At 48.6% G+C, this 17,295-nt stretch overlaps 1 protein-coding gene across 4 annotated transcripts in view; it reads left to right on the top strand.

Moving 5' to 3' along the window:
• The window catches only part of LOC120900014 (protein bunched, class 2/F/G isoform-like), a 41,303-nt gene that overhangs the window by 18,060 nt on the left and 5,948 nt on the right, over positions 1-17,295 (top strand). For all 4 annotated transcript variants that reach the window (XM_040306488.1, XM_040306485.1, XM_040306487.1 and 1 more), the window contains exon 3: positions 2,606-4,553. In XM_040306488.1, coding sequence (XP_040162422.1) covers positions 2,957-4,553 — 1,597 coding nt within the window. In that variant the 5' untranslated portion in view covers positions 2,606-2,956. The remainder of the gene's footprint in view (positions 1-2,605; positions 4,554-17,295) is intronic.

Raw genomic sequence — 17,295 nt, 5'->3', positions numbered from 1 at the left:
ACAACTCGAATGTTAACCCAAAGAATTACACAGAATTAATTATACAAACGCGTTCTTGTTTTGGAGTGGAATTCAACGAATCTGTAATGCTGTCGATACACTTGTACATTTACATCGGTACACGACGCTTTGCTGCCTTGCCATGGCATTGCAATGGTACCACGCGTGTGCAATAACGTATTAATTCTTATCTGTTTGAATTTTGAATTAGTTCCATGGCTCACTTTGTCTGTTCACGCCCATGTGTTTGTACTGGCAATAGAGATTTATTACAATTTTCGCGAATTTCTCCAGAATTCTTCATTCGGCATCCACAGTGTGCGCACGTGGCGTGGCACACACTTTCCTGGAACGCTGGCTGCATTTGTGTGCCACGTTCGTTGGAATTATTTTATCCCAGACCATGTTTTTCGTAATGTAACGTTGTACCTTTACCGTTTATAGATTTTTAACCCTCCGCATTTTATGATCGGTAGGTACATGGAGTTTAATTAAAACATCTCCCTCTTTGTGTGTGTTTAGTGTAGTTGTTTCAAACAGGTTTATGGCAACAGCAGGAAAAAAAACAGTCAAAAACTCATCTCCATCTAAAGTCAACGTTAGCAACGTTGGCACGCGGGACCTTTGCCAAGAAACGAGCGTGAGTGTGTGTGTGTGTGTATTGGTCAATTTTGAAATGCTCTAATGGCGGTGTGGTCCATTTTTGGAACGGCCTCGAGCGACCGGCCCGGGACACACATCGGGAGCCCTGGGAGATGTCCGCGCAACGAGTGTGTGTGTTGGGACGTGTCACGTGTAATGTTCCGTAATGTGCCACCACCACCACACGCTGCAATAAAGCACGCCGAGGTTAGGTGTGTGCGGCCGTGCTCTAATGACCGTGTTTGTTTATGGATGTTACACACAGTCGGTAGACGAAGTAGAGCGGAGGGAGAGGGTTTTGTTTACCCGTACATGATGTGAAACTACTGGCCAGAGAATGGCACACACTCCTCCTCCTTCTCTCTGGGACTGAGGCAGAGGAGCCGAGTGTCCCAACTAGTGGTGCGAGCTCGGAGTTGGACCTACCCAATTCCGATTCAGTGTTCGGAATCAATTTCGGGGCCGCCTCTGGAATCGGAATTGACCTGGGAATCGAAATTAGCTCCGGAAACCAAATCAGAATTGATTCCAGAATTGGGATTTGCTGCGGAATGAGAATCATTGAAATAAGAAGTTTCAGAAGCGACATCAATCCAGGAATCTCCATGAGAATGGAACGTTAACAAGAAAATTTTGATTTTTTTGCGGATATCAATACGAAGCATCATTGAACCCAAACGTCTATTCCTTATGGAGATGGCGAAACCGACTCCGATTTCGAATTCAGAAGGCGATTTCGATTCAGGACCCTATTTCGATTCTGAAACGAATCCTGATTGCGGAGTAAATTCTCCGGAACCAGAGCTTTGCCAGAATCGATTCCAGAAACTGATTCCCATCACTAGCCCAGACCCAGACCGTTAAACGATTTTGTGTGATAAATGGCTGCCTTTGGTGCAGTGCAGTACGGCGAGTGCCCGTGTGCACATGTGGACACAGATTAGGTTTTCCATTATGCTCCATTATCGATCGATATATAAAACTCATACAAACACACACACACACACACCCTAAACGGTCCCTTCGAACTGACCTCCTTTTGCCGGTGTAAAGCACAACGTCGTCATCATCACGTACGCACGCCCTCCCTGAAAGTAGGTTAGGTTAGGTTTGGGGTGGGTGTTGTTGTGATGGAGACTCTAGAACGCGAGCATACGAAATAACCTGGCAGTGTCTGGGAGACCGACCAGGCGCCAGTTCAGCCTCCTTTCGGGAGATTTCTTTTGGCTTTAGGTCCAGGTCCCCTCACTCAAATGTGAAGTACACCTTCAAGGTACAACTGTATTTAATTTGTCATCCTACTTTACATCACAAATCTTGACCACAGCGCATCCAAGGACCAGAGCACTCTTCAGAAGTTGTGCCGCGGTTGTGCGTGCCTTGTTGAATTATTGAAAAGTGCCTCTCGCAGCCTAGCTTCTTCATATTCTGAATCGGTCGAATTCTAAATATGCTACACCCGAAACCTTCCAAATTGGGTTATTCTGTTGTGGTGTTTTTTTGTAATAAACCTTGGCGCGCTCGCTTGTGTGTTCTAGGAGAGTCAAAACAAAACCGTCCAGGGTCGCGCGGCGTTGTAGTTGGCCAAGGATAAATGGACGGTGGCGTCTTTTTCGTTTCTAAGATAACGATAAGCATATTAAAGGTCGCCCTAGATTGCTGTTGGGTATTTGATTTAGTATCGAATTATCTCAGAAATTCGTTTTAGGCTTTACCGTGTTTGAGCATTTGATTCACTTCCAAGAATGTTTACAATTATTCGCTCAGAAAAGGAACCTCTAAACTTAATGATTCGGTGATTTTTATTTCGTTGACCTTGAACTTCTGCCACCGCCTCCTCGGACTGTGTCCACACAGGCCACGCAATCACGACGATAACGGGCAAGCGCACCGTGTCCTTCCTCTCCCACGCACGCAAATGAGTTTCGAACGAAATCTAATAAACGTTTTTAATCTCTTCCAGGAACCAAACATTGCCGCACCAAACCTCCCCAGACAAGAAGGAAACGGGAGGTGCGCTACTTTTCTGGTTGAATTTACCGCACGCCGCATAGGAAACATCGCCACTAACACAACAACCCCCTTCCTGCGTAGTGCGTAGAAAGTGCGACTGCGCAGTAGCAGCAGACTACAGCCAGCGCCGCGGAGCGAAGGGCAAGCGGGAAAAATAGAAACGCGCGCGCTCGCGAGCTAAAGAAGCGCCGAGCACGCACGCACACGCCTCCGTCTGCCATGCCGAGTGCGTACGATAGTAGCGCGGGTAGCTTGCCGTAGACATCGCCAGTCGTAGTCGAACGATCGGATCGGACACTCCATGGGGGGCAAACACAGCCGCCTCCAGCGAGAGCAGCAGCAGCACCAGAAGCAACGGAAGCAGCAACAGAAGGCGAATCAACGGCGAAAGGAACCGTGTGACAGCTCGGAATCGGCAGTAGTGGTCGCAGCACCTGACCAGCGGACGGCGGGGCGCCCGGTGAACGGCGGTGGTGCGGTTGTTGTTGTGGTTGTGCCCGATGTCGCGAGTGAGTCGGCGCTGAGCGTAGCTAAACGTGACGCGGAACGCGTGGGACTTGCTGCAGAGTGCAATACGCCGAAGCAGGAGCAGCAGGAGGAGGAGGACAGTACGAAAAGCTCCGTTACCATTACGATTTGCATGCTGAAAATGGAACCGAATGCCGGCGGCGGTAGCACCAGTACGGAGATGGTGGAGGATGTCACACCAACGGCCGAAAGCCCGACGACAACGAGTGAAGAAGGTGTTGACAGAGCAGCGAGAGACGTTACAGCGACAGACGGCAGTTCACTTTCGCGGCGAGACTGCTGTGCCTGCGTTGAGAATGGTAATTTTAGCACGACTGAAACAGAAACAGCCGCCGCCACCGACACAGTGACGGTGAGATGTAGTTGTAGTTCCAACGGAGTAACCGCCGCCGCCGAAACGATCGACAATCGGTTGAACAATAACGAGCAGCCACAGGGAACGACATCAGCAGTAGCACCGACATTGCCCACAATGTCTTCCAATCTGCCCGCCAACACCAGCCCAAGTGTCCCGTCAGCAACGCCAGCAGCAGGACTCTCGTTCATGATCGGAGGTCACGACCCTGCCACCATCAGCCATTTGTTGCATCGGTTGCGGCACCTGCACCATCACCACCATCACCATCACCATCTGCACCACCATCATCATCTGATGCATCTGCACCATCTGCATCATCATCTTCCTGCTGCGGGAGTTGGAATCCCCTCCGACTTGCCGATCGATGCGGTGGCGGCGGTAGCTAACAACACCACAGTCGACTGGAGGCAGCAGCAACCGCAGTGGATCGCTGCCGCCGGCATGGTCGGTGCTGCCAGTGGGGCGCTGGTTCGCCCGCACGACAGCAACGCCGCGCCACTCCCGCTCGGTGGATCTTCTTCTGCTACGGTGGGAACGACGACACCCGTTGCTCCACTGTTTATGGACATCGATATCGATCTGAAGGACAAGCTCGAGGGGCTAAAGCTGGACAGTAGTAGTAGCAGCAGCAGCGGCAGCACTGCGAGCGGACAGCGCACCAGCAACAACAACGTGACGGAAGCGTCCGGCGAACATCCGTACAGTGTTGGCGAATGTCCGACCTGCTGCGCGATGGCAATGGCCGCGAATGCGTCGGTCGGTGGGCTGCAACATACCGGTGCCGTTGGCGGTGGTCCATCCACCACGAACGGAACGGCGGCCGCCGTGTACAATGGCAATGCCGGCGAGGTGGAGGAGAAGATACTCAACACAACGAACCAACCGGCGGCGATGGTAACTGCAGTAGCAGCAGCAGCGAGCGGTGGCGAAAATGTGCCAGAATCGTCGACGGTGACTTCACCCTCCCATTCGAATGATCAGATTTCAACCGAGCTGTCGGACAGCACTGGAGGTAGGTTGGGTGGTGGGAGCCCCTGGGATCGTGGGAAGCTATTTTGTAATGGGCATGTGCGCCTTTTAAGAGTGACTTACGCGAGCGCGCGCTCTCTTCGGTACTTCTCACGGCAAAGCGCAGCAGGAGCGTGCGTCCGATACAGGTTTCTGGTCTCGTGCGACCATTTATGGGTTCTTGTAAGGGGGGCCGTTGAAGTTGTCAGTGCAATGCAACACCATTGGCGGGTTAGATCTGCATCAGGAATGTAGAACCGGGCTCTGGTCGTCGTTGTGTTTTGCCTTATATTGCCTACGATCGCTCATAGCAATAGGCATCTAGATTTAGAGTGCAAATTCGTGTGAACATTATGCGTTGAAGGTTGAGTGAGATATCCCTGAGAATAACTATTTGGGTCAAAAAAGCTTCAGGATGTCAATTACTGTTGGTGGGATTAAACTTTTTAACGAGCTTTATATTTCTACGTAACAAAAGATTCAGCTTGCGAGAGAGCTATACCGAGAATAGAGGATGCAAATTTATTGGAAGAGCAAATTGCTTTTTCCCGCTACTAATCCACTGCCGCCGTCCTCCAATCAGAAACCGTTCCGTCTATCTCCAATGTTTTTGGATTTCCGCGGGTATGGAATTTTCACAATCCCTGCGCGCACTGGTTTTCCATCCAGGAAGAGCGTTGGCCATTCGCAGAAACACTGACAGCGAAGGTAAACAAGGATATAACTAACGACCGACCCCCCACAGAACGGTTCGGGTCGGTTCTCACAGAACAGCCTTTGAAGTGAGAGCGCCGCCATGTCTCGTTAATAGTTAAGAGCGATTCAAGGCAACAGCAAATATCAGCAATATTACACCTTTCTTTCCTACCTCTCGCTTCGTGCATCTACGATGTTTGTTTATCATCTTTGTATCGCTTGAGCTGATCTCTCGGTGTGTTGGAAGCGAAAACAACGGTGGATATTCATAAAACATTTCGTTCTCCTTCGGGCAAACGTTTCCAGCGCATCCTGGACACGGAGTATGCAAAGAGCTGGATGATGATGGATGATGATGGCATGTTGTAGTATCTTTTTTCATCGCACCAGGGATGAGGGCGCAGCCGGACAAAGCTTTTTATGAGATTGTATGTGTGTGTGTGTGTGTAGGCACGCGAATGGCGTTGAAAATTTTCCGGAAGTGCTCGCTCACGCTCTGATTGTGTTCTGGGAGCGGCAAAAATTGTGAATTCAATTACGCCGTCAGGTTCCAGCGTTTTGCTTCCACTACTACCGACGACGGCAGTGGTCTCGTCTCGTGGGGTGAATCGCGCTACACACATTGTCTTTGATCTTCAGTGCAGCCTGGCAAAGAAATTTTCCATCCCAAGCGTTTCCGGCGAATCTCCGCGGGCGGTGTTCTTCGTATTTCGGTGCTCCGCTGGATGTGGATGTGTTTTTCTTCTTCCCCTCTATTCCAACCGGGTGTGCAGTGCAATGCTGCAACGGAGCAGAGCGTTCGGGGAAAAGCTCTTGCGATTGAACGCGTTGTGATGCCATCACAGTGATGCAAGGCTCCATCTTGGTCGACGAGAAAATTCCCCGTCCATGCAACTAGAAGGGATGCTGTGACATTTTCCCTCCATTAGGTTACCTCAATGGTGTGTTGTTTGTGGAAAGAGAAGAGCGAAGTTGTTTTTTCACCTAAGAGCGCTCCGCTCCATCCGCTAAACCGTTTGATAGCCTTGCGCTCGGAATAGCTGCAATGTTTCACGCGAATGGCAATATCATCTGTGTTTGTTTTTGCCCGCCCAAGAGCGGGGAGTTTTGGGCTGTGTAAGTGGGTGGGCAGGATGTAAGTAGTTCACAAGAAAAAGGGGGAATAAAGCGAAAGAACGCTCTCTCGAGCGCGTTATATCCACCAGCACCGCGTTCAGTAGTGTGAAGTGTTTGCTGTCTGAATCATCTGTTCGGGTAGCCAACGGGTTCCCCAGGGGGGAGGTGACTGCTCTGTGGATGGTGAGAGGTGTGTGTTGTTTGATTTTCCAGCTGCATTATTAATACTTCCCAACCTGCTTTCTCACCGCGATACCGGAGCGATGAAGGCAAGATGACACACAGAGGTGGGAGCCCGGGCGATTACTACCGTTTCTTGGAACAGCGGAGCACTGGGAAGAAGGTACAAAGCATGTGGGGCAGGTTTGCAAAATTCTCCCAAGTTGTGAGGCGCTTGTTGGTGAATCGAAGGTTCCAGCGCGTGATGTAGAATGACGCATCTCTGTTCCTGTTATTAAGATCTCCACCAACGTGCTCTCTCTCTCTTTTGACACACCACAGTCAGGGTGCGCGGGTTTTTGCTTATCTCAAGCTGTTCCGGTGAAACTGTTTTTCCACGCGGCTTAACACATTTTGTTATGATGGGCTTGTCGGTGGCATCTTACCCAACGATCTCCGCCGGAGAATGAAATTGACGTCTGTTCTGTTCGTCGAACTCTGCGGACCAACATTTCGATAGGTGCTCGGGGGCGAAAGTGATATTTTTCCCATGTCGGGGGAGTTTCAGACGGTTGAAACGATCCTTCACGCTTGGCACTCGGGTTCTCTCCGCTCGTGTGGCACTCGCTGATGGGATGTGGAGAAGTTCCTGGAAGTGTGTAAGCGGGCCATCTCCACCTTCACTTGGACCTAAAATGGGAATCCTCCGAAGGTGTCTCCCGTTGGCGGGTGAGTTGCTGCGTGGGTTTGCGGTGTCGCCTCAGGTCTTCCCCGGAACTGGCCAGCAATGTGAGTCAATTCCAGGAAGGTGTTGCGCTATCAGCAACACGGGTACAAATACTCCACATTCTCCCCTTATTTCGCGTCACCTGATGTTACACACGCCCTTTGTTGGGTTCTTTGCTATCCCTCTTTCCACTTCGGGCATGTTCCATATGTTTGTTCTTGCTGTTGCTTGTTACGTCCAGTTCCCGTACATGAGTCCCTGGATAGCGGGGTGGGTTTCGGCTTTCAATTCCTGCTCCGCATAGCTAACGGGTGTTTGCTTCTTTATCGTCACCGCGACTAACGGTGCAATATGTGTTTGTTGTGTTGCTGTCACATTCGGTGTCGGGTGGGGTTTGCATTGCTGGCCAATAAGGTCAAGGAGACAGTACCGGGAATAATTGCAAGGTGTCGGATTTTAAATTCCTCCCTTAAAGCCTGGGGATAAAGTTTGCGGTGCGTTGGATTAGGTAATGGGTTGTTGAAGGGATTATAATTAGGAATGTAAATAAGTTTGTTAGGTTTTTATTTTCGCTGAATTGTTAATTGATGCTGAATTGTGCGAATTGGGTACTAAATTCAATAGTAAAAATATGTTTTAACATCTTCGTAACTGCAGAAGTACTGGTGAGCTAAATCCATGTTCTAACAACTAGAATAGTAAGAGCAATCGCTCAGAAGGTGACCTACAGCGTTCGTCGTTTCGCAGCCTCATTTGACAAGAGCGGGGTGGGTTTCACAATAACACATTATTTGGATCATTCCCATTGCTTTTAATCGAAGGGAAACGACTTGCTGAGCGATACTTCAAGGAATTGATGTTTTCGTGCAGCGTCTTTTTCGAGCATTGCCAACACAATCTTTGCTATTGCAGGATTACTCCGCTTATCTGACGCACAGTTGTCTTGGCACTCTGTGAAGCGAATTCGTAGATTCTTGAATTGAATTGTTGTCTCTCCACTTTAGAGAAATAAATCCCGCGTTCTACTTTTGTTCCCAATAGTCTACAGTAAATTGACTGCTCTTGGGAACGTTCCTACAACCCTCCCTGCTCCTACAAGTTGTTAGTTAAAGCGTGTCGAACACAACAATTTCGTTATGGGAAGTAAAGAAAATCGTCCATCTGATTGAATTAAACCGTTCAATATGATAATTGGGTGGGGGGGAAGAAACTCATAAATTAATCCCCCGCCTCCCTCCATCACAAACCATCCCAAAGAGCACTGTGTACTCTCCAGCACCAGCATCCCCGTCGTCACCCAGAAGATGTCATTGCAAAGGGGACAGAATGTTTGAGAGAAAGTCACCGCTCGGTGCGTGTGTTCTTCAGTTGTCCGTTCTCAAAAAATCATGCCACAATTGCTTAAATCGTTTCCGTTTCGCTCCGTTTACCTAAAGTGTATGTTGTGTTGCGCTCATAAGTGTGTGTGTGTACTACTTTTTCACTTTCTTATCACCGTTCTTCCGCCCACTTAAGGAATCTCGCTTGATGAGCGGCGTTTCGGACCGGGCTACCCCCACTCTCTCTCCTTCGGTGAAGTGCGTCTTGTGAGCGTTAGAAGTGTGTTTTCTCCCCCACTTCTTCGCCGTGTGTGTATTTCCATACTGTGTTACAGCGGGGGGATCTTTCATTCACTTGGCGAGAGTTGAGCAAAGTTTTTATGAATGAATCTAGGGAGCTACTATGATGGGGATTCTCTGCCCGCCGGTCGTAGGCACAACGATATGTCTTCTTCTTCTTCTTCTTTGTTTGCTAGCTGGTGCCGGACAGGAAACGTGTTTATCATTATTTGTCGTGCCGATAATAGTGAGTAATGTGGAGTGTGGGTCTACGCAGTGTTGGAATGCGATAAGCCCCGTAGTATAGTAGGAATAGATAAGAAAGTAGTGACTACGGTGTGGAGCATTGTTTTCTCTTTCTCTCTCTCTCTCTCTCTCTCTCTCTTGCTCTCTGTACACACAACGCTGTTATGCGTGTTCTGTTTGGTTGGCAAATGTTTTAATGTTTGTATAAACGTTGAGTTATGGGAGATCTTCCGACAACTCACCAGTATTAGGTTTTCTTTTTGGGGATTTAAATAGACTGTGCGAGGTTGTTTTCAACCCCTGTGCAAGTTCCCAATTACACAATAATTCTATTTCGAGAAGGAAAACCACGTGCGATAACATCAGCTTACAGCATGAGTCAGTTAAAAAAAGTAGAAGTTGAAAGATAGTAAAGTGACACCTGTATCAGGTCGAAATTGTAATTGACGGGGAAACCCAATCAATCAGGAACTACCGCACAGGTACACTATGCGAGGTGTCGTCAAAACTTAAATTAGCACGTCCATGCTTTCCAGGGAATTGGGGTGTTTTCTGTTTTTCCTCAGAAATTCGGAACATACGTTACCGTTATCGTACAGAAAATTGCGATTCCGATCATGTTTCAATGTCATCTCGTTTCTTTTTGCAGTATGCGGTTCCACCGCAAGAATAATTGTTCGGAAGTCTTGGTTAGGTTTGGGATGTTTCCACCTCCCCTTCCTCCCTTCCTCGGCCCACTCCAACCCCTGTATAAGGAGCAGGTCACTGGAATGTTGACGTCCTGTCCGTGTGTCGTTCGCAAAATGTCAGACACCGTTACGGTCCAGAATGTTCGGCGGTATTGCCAAATAGTCGCCAACTTCACGGGTGTGCAATTCTTGCTAACTTGGCTCCATTATTGCATCATTTCTCGGCCATCGGGTGGGAAGATGTCATCATCTGATCCTCTGGAGGAAAGGAGGGCAAGAGTAGTCAGGAAGGCGACTTCTGTGAACTTCCGTTTCGGAGGGAAACGGGGCAGAGCAGCACCGAGGAAGAAGTTTTAGCACACAGCACGATTGGGTTTTCTGCCCGGTGCGATAAGGATACCGCTCCCAGCGCGGTAATAATCGCGTGAGAGATTAGCAATCGCTTGGGAAGGAGGCGAAGGAGGGTCTGTGTCCATGCGCCCTATATGCCTGTTCGTTCCTGTTCGCCGCTTGCCATTAGCGCGAATTAGATTAGAGCGGAAGTTATTGTGTATTAGAGGACGGGTCCGCTTGTTCGCTGTTGTTTATAAATTTATGTTTATTGGAATCTGAGACGGGGCAACAGTATTAACAGTTTCGCCATTCGCCGAACCGTAAGCGGCTTGAGCGACAGATTGAGCCCCGTGTGCAAGACGATAGATTGGACGGCGGGGACCCATCGTGGTGTAATGTAAACAAAGTGCAGCTGCGCAAAGGTCTCTCCTTCTCTCTCTCTGTAGGTCGACTTTTCGGAATCAGAACAGGATCGTACGTGCTCATGCGCACGGCTCTTGACTTTCGTCGCCTGCTGCAAATGAATGGAATTCGTTATGCGCGTGCGGCTTGGGTCGCGGCAAGTGCGCACATCTGCGGGACACCCCGAATCTTGGCAGGGGACTGCTGATCTTGTGGCGGTGATGACGGCGGTACCCCAAATGCTGATAAACCTACCTAACCTCCGTTGCGTCCCTGCTGCGTCTGTTATTCTGGACGTACCGAGTGACATACAGAGAGAGAGAGAGAGAGAGAGGGCGCAAGAGACAAACCCGCAAGTGTCTGTCAGCGTCGAATCAAACGCGCATCTCCAACGCCGAGACTCTCATTTCTTCCAGGCGGGGGTAACACACACGCGGGGGGTCGTGTTGTGATTCTGTGTCGGGGAAGAAAGGGGCGCGATTTTACGATTCAGCGATTCGCGCCCCAAGGAGGGAGGGAAGAGGTTGTATGAGAGTTTCGGTGCCGTTTTTTTGTTGATGCTTCATCTTCTCTCTCTGTCTCTTTATTGGCCGCGTGTGTGGTGTGTGACGCCTAATACGAATCGACTACTGGTGCGGCACGTCCGCGGACGACTCCCGAGCGTGCACGATCAGGTTCGGATCATCCCTTTTGATGAGCGGTGCCTGGGGAGAGAGAGAGAAAGAGAGAGAGAGGTTGGGATAGGTTTCGGATGATGAGGGCAAACCTACCTCCCCCGGGGTTGTGTTCTTGGTTCGTTCTCTCAGCATGCGTCACCACGCTGTGGCCGCACACCAACGTCTCGCGATTCGTTGTTTGCGTGTGGTGTGCGGTACAATATCAGTGTAGATTGCTCGCCGAATTAATGCAGTTCTTCTACGGCGGTGCAGGGTGACAGTTGCGCTTTGGAAGAGTACCCAATCTACGATCGGGTCGCGTGTGCTGTGCCGGCTTTACAGCCAGTGTGTTGAGCGAGTTTTGTGTTTAATTTGTGAAGAAGTTGTTGAAGAATATCGAGACATTGTATACAGACAAGTGCGCAAAAGTAGTCTCCGATGCGCGATGGCGCATAAACGATTCCTCAAGATGTTCTGGCCCTTCCAGGACTGTCAATCAACATCATCATCCCCAACAGGTTCGTACAGCATTTCGACAGAATAGTGATGATGCAAAAAACCCCATCGATATTGCGTTGGTAATTGATCATTTCGCTCTGTTACGGTATCTTATCAAGAACACTCCAGCCAATGATGTAATCATTGATTACATTGGATGACATTTGCCCTTCTGTTATTAAGCCAATTATCCGACATAGCCTTATTTACGATGGCTTTATTAAGCGGGCCCGTATCAATTGCTATTAAACTTTTCCTCTCGGAGGGAGTTTTGGGTGTCTCGCGTGTTAAAGAACTAGAACAGCGCACTCGGAGTCGAGTCAGCTGAATGTTACGAAAAAAAACAAACAAGGAACCCAGGGTTGATCTCACCACAAACGGGTTCTAATTCCATTCGCTTTCGTCTTCGTCTGGGGGGTAGCTCAGTGTGGAGCTCTATTTCCGAGGGCGTCATCTCCGGTTTCGTCTCCACAGACCACATGTGGCCAAGACGGCGGGATTATTGGTCATCTTAATTGGTGTTGAGAATTGAATGGTGGGAACGTTTTGGCGCATTTAATTGTTGCTGGAATGTTTCGCGAGTAATACGGGCCGGGTCGGTCCCCTCCGATGATGGCGATGTCACTGACTTAGTTGTTGGAGTTTGTTGGAGTTAAGTACACTTTCACTCTAATCTGCGATATTATTCATAGCGGAGCGGGGGAAGTATTAAAAGACTCGATTACGCACAGTCAACATACCAACAGGGTTAGCGTAAGTGAGTCATTGGGTATTTAGCGTTTCTGTTGAAGTGTGGAACTTACCTTCCCGTAGGATTTCATGACACAACCAAGGTGCTTGATGATTCATGATATTGTTGGGCCCTCGCATTTAAAGCCCGCATAATATGGCACGCATCCCTGTATTTAGGGCAGCCCAAGAAGGCACATGAGTGTGCAAGAATTAGTCAGAGGTTTGCAGGTGATGTCGATATTCCTGTAAATCAGCGCAGCGCCAACCTTAGCAAACCTATTCCCAGAAATGGATTATGTACCGCTTGTAGTAGCTAAAAGTTGTGCCTAATTGGAATAGTTTTAGAAGATCCGACCATCTTTCTTGCGTCGTGTTAGGTATTCGTGGAAGGAGTTGCGACCGGAAAACTCTCCTCTGTTGAATGTGATCCCACACCCCCCACTGATGTTTGGTTTTAGAGTAGAATTGCTCCTTGTTATGCCAACCGAACAGGGAGAATGTGAGTCATCTTACCATAATATTTCTTTAGATAAATCGCACTAGAAGTTCTTGTAATGGAAGCACGATACCCCATCCAGGGGTCTTTAAAACAGCAATTGGCTGGCAAAGTTTATCGAATTTTGTTGGTTTGAAGTTCGTCGGATTTCAAACATTGTTCTGTTGTTACTTTGCTCAGTTCACAATTGCCTGGAACTACTGACACAGCACTTCCTTGTTGTGCCCTGAGTCAGTGAGACCAGAATTCGTGATGGTTTTATGCTCGGTTCTCACCGGAGCATCAAAAGGAAAAGCATTAGTTTCCGTGAAAGAAGCAGTTCTTTTCATCTTAATTTTGTACGCTATCGCGCCATTTTCTTCCATCTTGCTGCGCTATTCTCCCCGATCCTCGGAACGCTCTGTCAAAATATGTGTATGGCATTGATTTAAAGCAGCCTACGACCTCAGAGAGCTGAACAAAAGGGGGGATGTGCAAGGTGTGTGGTGGGCGGCCCACTGTTTCGCTGAAAGCGATTGCTTTAGTTTACAAATCTGTTTGATTTACGCTGTTGCCGACGGGGCGGCTGGGCCGTTGCACGTTGCAAGGTGAAATGAGAATGAGTTAGCGTTCGTAGAAGAGGATTTGAATGAACGTGTAAAGAGGCGTCCGCTTGGAAGAACCCCCCGTGATGGGTACATCACGAACTAAGTTTGTTTACTTTCGCTTCGGTGTAATGCAAACAACCACTCCGGATTCTCGGGCCGCCGTGATTGCTATAAAGTGATCGTTTCGCACGCAGTGCAATAGTTGCCTGTGCAAGTGAATTGATTCGAAACTGTCGGCTGCTGCTGGTGACACTTTCTGGAAGAGAAGACACTGTCTAGAGAGGTCACTTCGAGTTAAATGATACAGCTGGTTGAGAAATTGAGCGTTTTAATTGCGTTACATCTTCGGAAGAGTCCGGGACGGGTCGTTACGTTTTGACTTTGCAAGACATCATCTGCTTTGTTGATAACGATGTGCTTTCAAGCGTTTGTTTCCTTGTTTCTACCTTCTTTCTAAAGCGTTTCTTAATGGCCTACGGTTTGAAAAGCTGCTAATTTCGCTGGTTCGGTGTTACGAGCTTGGTGGACTATGGCACGTCTCTCTGTGACGCTTGAAAGAGTCTGCTCTCCAACTCCCCAGATGTGCGGAATTCGATGTTGGTGGTGTCATTATTTTGTTGCCTTAAATAGATTAATGTTTCTTTGTCGCCTTCGTTGGAGGTGGCTTGGAGCTTGTTGAGCGTAAAACAAAACGACGTGTTCACAGCTGTGGATTGAAGCTGGATATTTGGAACTTGTTTTGGATAGCTATCTGATGTCTTAACAGTCGCTTTCGCGTATAATATTTTCGTTAGTTGTGTTGTGATTTGTTCGTGTATTAGTCCCGCAGCGACTAACCTTGATGTGACAAATTCCTCAGCAAGGTCCTAAACAAAAAACCTATTGACGTAAGCAGTCGTGAAAGGGAGAGTTTTGATGTCCGGATCTGTTCCGGATGTTTGGAATACCAAAACCACAACAACAACCACAATGTACAACGATGCGCTGAGTAGCAACAACATAAATCAAGCGTTCCTGTTACATCTTGAATATTGATTGCTGACTCTGCTACTTTGTAATATGTTATACGGTTTACAGCTTTTGATTAATCTCATCCAAAAACCTCCAATTGTGCGACATCCCTCCAGGACTGGTCTCTGTCGTCTTCCATACGGTCCTCCACCCATTTTCTTTTTTCGGTAGGACCATAAATTCACTTATCTCGCCTTCGCTCCGCGTAATCCGCAACCTTTAAACTCTTGCCATCGTAACCGCAGGCGCATGCGACGAAGTTCAGGAGACAATTAAATTAAAAAATAAGTGCCCCTTCGTGCACAATCGCTCGCCTCGGTCGTAACCTTACTGGCGGGCGGGCGTACGGTGCCATAATTTGTCTCGCCGTTCGCATTATCGCATTTGTTTCCAATTTTGCCGGGCATGCTGGCATAATGATCTGTGTGTGTGTTTGCGGGCCCACCCTGAAAGCGCCCTTGCCCCTTCGCCAGGGGGCAATGATTTCCAGCACACACTTTGTGCACACATTGAATGCGTTCTGTGGGATGGATGAGAGGGTGCAAGAGAAGTGAGGGCCGACTGTACGAGAATGAAATGCTTGATGTCATCTTCAGATCCGGGAGTTTGAGGGCACCGTACATACGGGGTAGTAAGAAGTAGGGTTGCAGAGACATCGAGAAGACCTAGTTTGAGGTTCAATTCGAGCACAACTGGAGCACAACGGCATGACATCAAGCGTTGGCAGAGCGGGAGTTGTACGTACACATCGTCCATTAAGAAGACCTAGAAGCGAAGATTCGCGGAGATTACACGGGGGAGTCTCGCGGGCATTAGCTCGCGACAAACGGGAACATATGCATATGTTTGCAGCTGCCCATCCACAACCCACAGCCTGGTGTGCAAGATAAGCCTGCGAAAGTTTGTCGTGCGCGGCATCGAAGCAGGCATCAGGCTACGTCATCGAGCTCCTCCTCTCTCCTGCAAGGAACTATTCCTGCTCGTGCTCTACTTGTTGTAACGTGTTTCTCGGTGTTCGATTTTCCCTTTTTGAAGCGAAATGGTGTGAAGAGAAGGACGAGGAGAAGACGAGGACGCAGCTGTGAATCAGTTGCCCTGCGGGGTGTGTGTGTATGTGCTTGGTTGGTGCAAAGGTATGTGTGGTGAGAATGACCCTTAGCATTTCTGCGTAGCCCGGCGCTTTTTGATGTAAATTTATGCCGCGTGCACTTCACGGAAGGATGACATTTTTGGCCAATGGTGTGGGTGTTCAAAATCCAAAATCCTTGCGTGTCCTTGCCCGTGCACTTGGACATCTGAGCTGGATCAAAAGGGACCATCAGTTAACCAGGGCTGAAATGGTGGGGAACGGCTTCGTTGATTGTGTATACCCAGCGTGGAGAAGGGAGGACACGACACGCTGCTGGTGATGATGGTGTGTTTACATTGAAATCCCTTTCACGGAAGGAAACCTGGTAAATCCTCGCATTGGAAGAAGGCCATGGTTGTTAGGAGTCTGATGATGACGATGACGAGAATTCAACCTCTGCAAGGACACCTTCTAATGAAGGGACAGATGAATTATCCCCAGTGACGGCTACCATTCCCCCGGCATCGGAGCAGGCACGGGATGACAGGAGCCGCTGTAAACATGCAAATAAGGAACATGCTAACGAAGGATTGGGATCTTTAGTAGGCGATGGAATAGTCCACTCAGAAGACTCAGACGCACACACACGCGCGTACGCGTACGCTTGTCGTCCATTCTAGGTAAATTGAATTTTGTGCTTTGGTAAACTGTGTGTAAGAAGTGCAATGTCTATACTGTGGTACGAATGATAGTGAAGGATGGGGAACGTCCAGGTCCTGAACACGAAGAATCGCTTCGATGTGATGCCGGAAAGGCCAGAGCGCACACTGGACACAGGCAAGAAGAAGTCCACATAAAGAGCAGTATCCTTGTTATCTTCTGTCTCTATCATCAAATTGGACGAAAGAGAGACACAGATAGAGCCAAAGCGACTTCCCAATACGAGGAAAAGGAGGAGATCGTTTCGTGGCAATTGTTTGCCGGCAGATTAGTTTTATTTCCCCGTATTCTCTGTTCGGTTTGTGAACTGCTGCTGCTGGCTGTATGGTTTATCCTTTTATTTTGTGTACACGCACGCTGTTTAACGTGTAAGCGTGTGTGTGTGTGGGTGTGTTTGTATGTGGTTGAATGAGTGACAGCAGCAGAAGACATCGTGTTGTACCCTTTCGAGTTTTTGCGTGGTTTGTGTGGATTCCACGTAGATAAACCCCCGAGAAGTACACGAGATACGGTTATTGGAATTGGATTTTCGGTCGGTGACGTTAGCAGGGTCCTCTAACTGCCCCCGCTGCCGTGGGATTTATGTTTATTCGAATGCTTCTTGTGCCTGTGGCCTTGTTTGGACATGTTATCGGTCCCGCCCGGGCATGCGGTTAACCGATTCGCAAATGGATTCCTGTGCCTACTCTTCCTGTTCGGATTTAGGTTCCACCATTCCAGAGTCCCTGGGAATGGTGTGGTCCCCGTGGCAGGGGTGGAAGGAAAGTTTTAGAACCTTTCCATTTGCGAAAAGGTTTGCTAACTAAATTTTTACATCGCTCGGTTTTGTTAGCTCGAATTGCTTTATTCCTAAAAGTTACAATGGACTTACCTTCCCGGAATGTGTTTCGGAAAAGTACTTCCGTCTGCGCTGCCACCATTGCCGCTGCTCTCGGTCTTTGTTGTGGTTAATTTAGTTTTTTTTTGTTGTGTACTCTATTATTCTCCGTGGTTCGAAGGGCAGCTTTCGAA

This window comes from Anopheles arabiensis, chromosome 3 (genome assembly GCF_016920715.1).
Source record: "Anopheles arabiensis isolate DONGOLA chromosome 3, AaraD3, whole genome shotgun sequence".
Classification (NCBI taxonomy): Eukaryota; Metazoa; Arthropoda; class Insecta; order Diptera; family Culicidae; genus Anopheles; species Anopheles arabiensis.
This window is presented reverse-complemented; position numbering and strand designations above follow the sequence as displayed.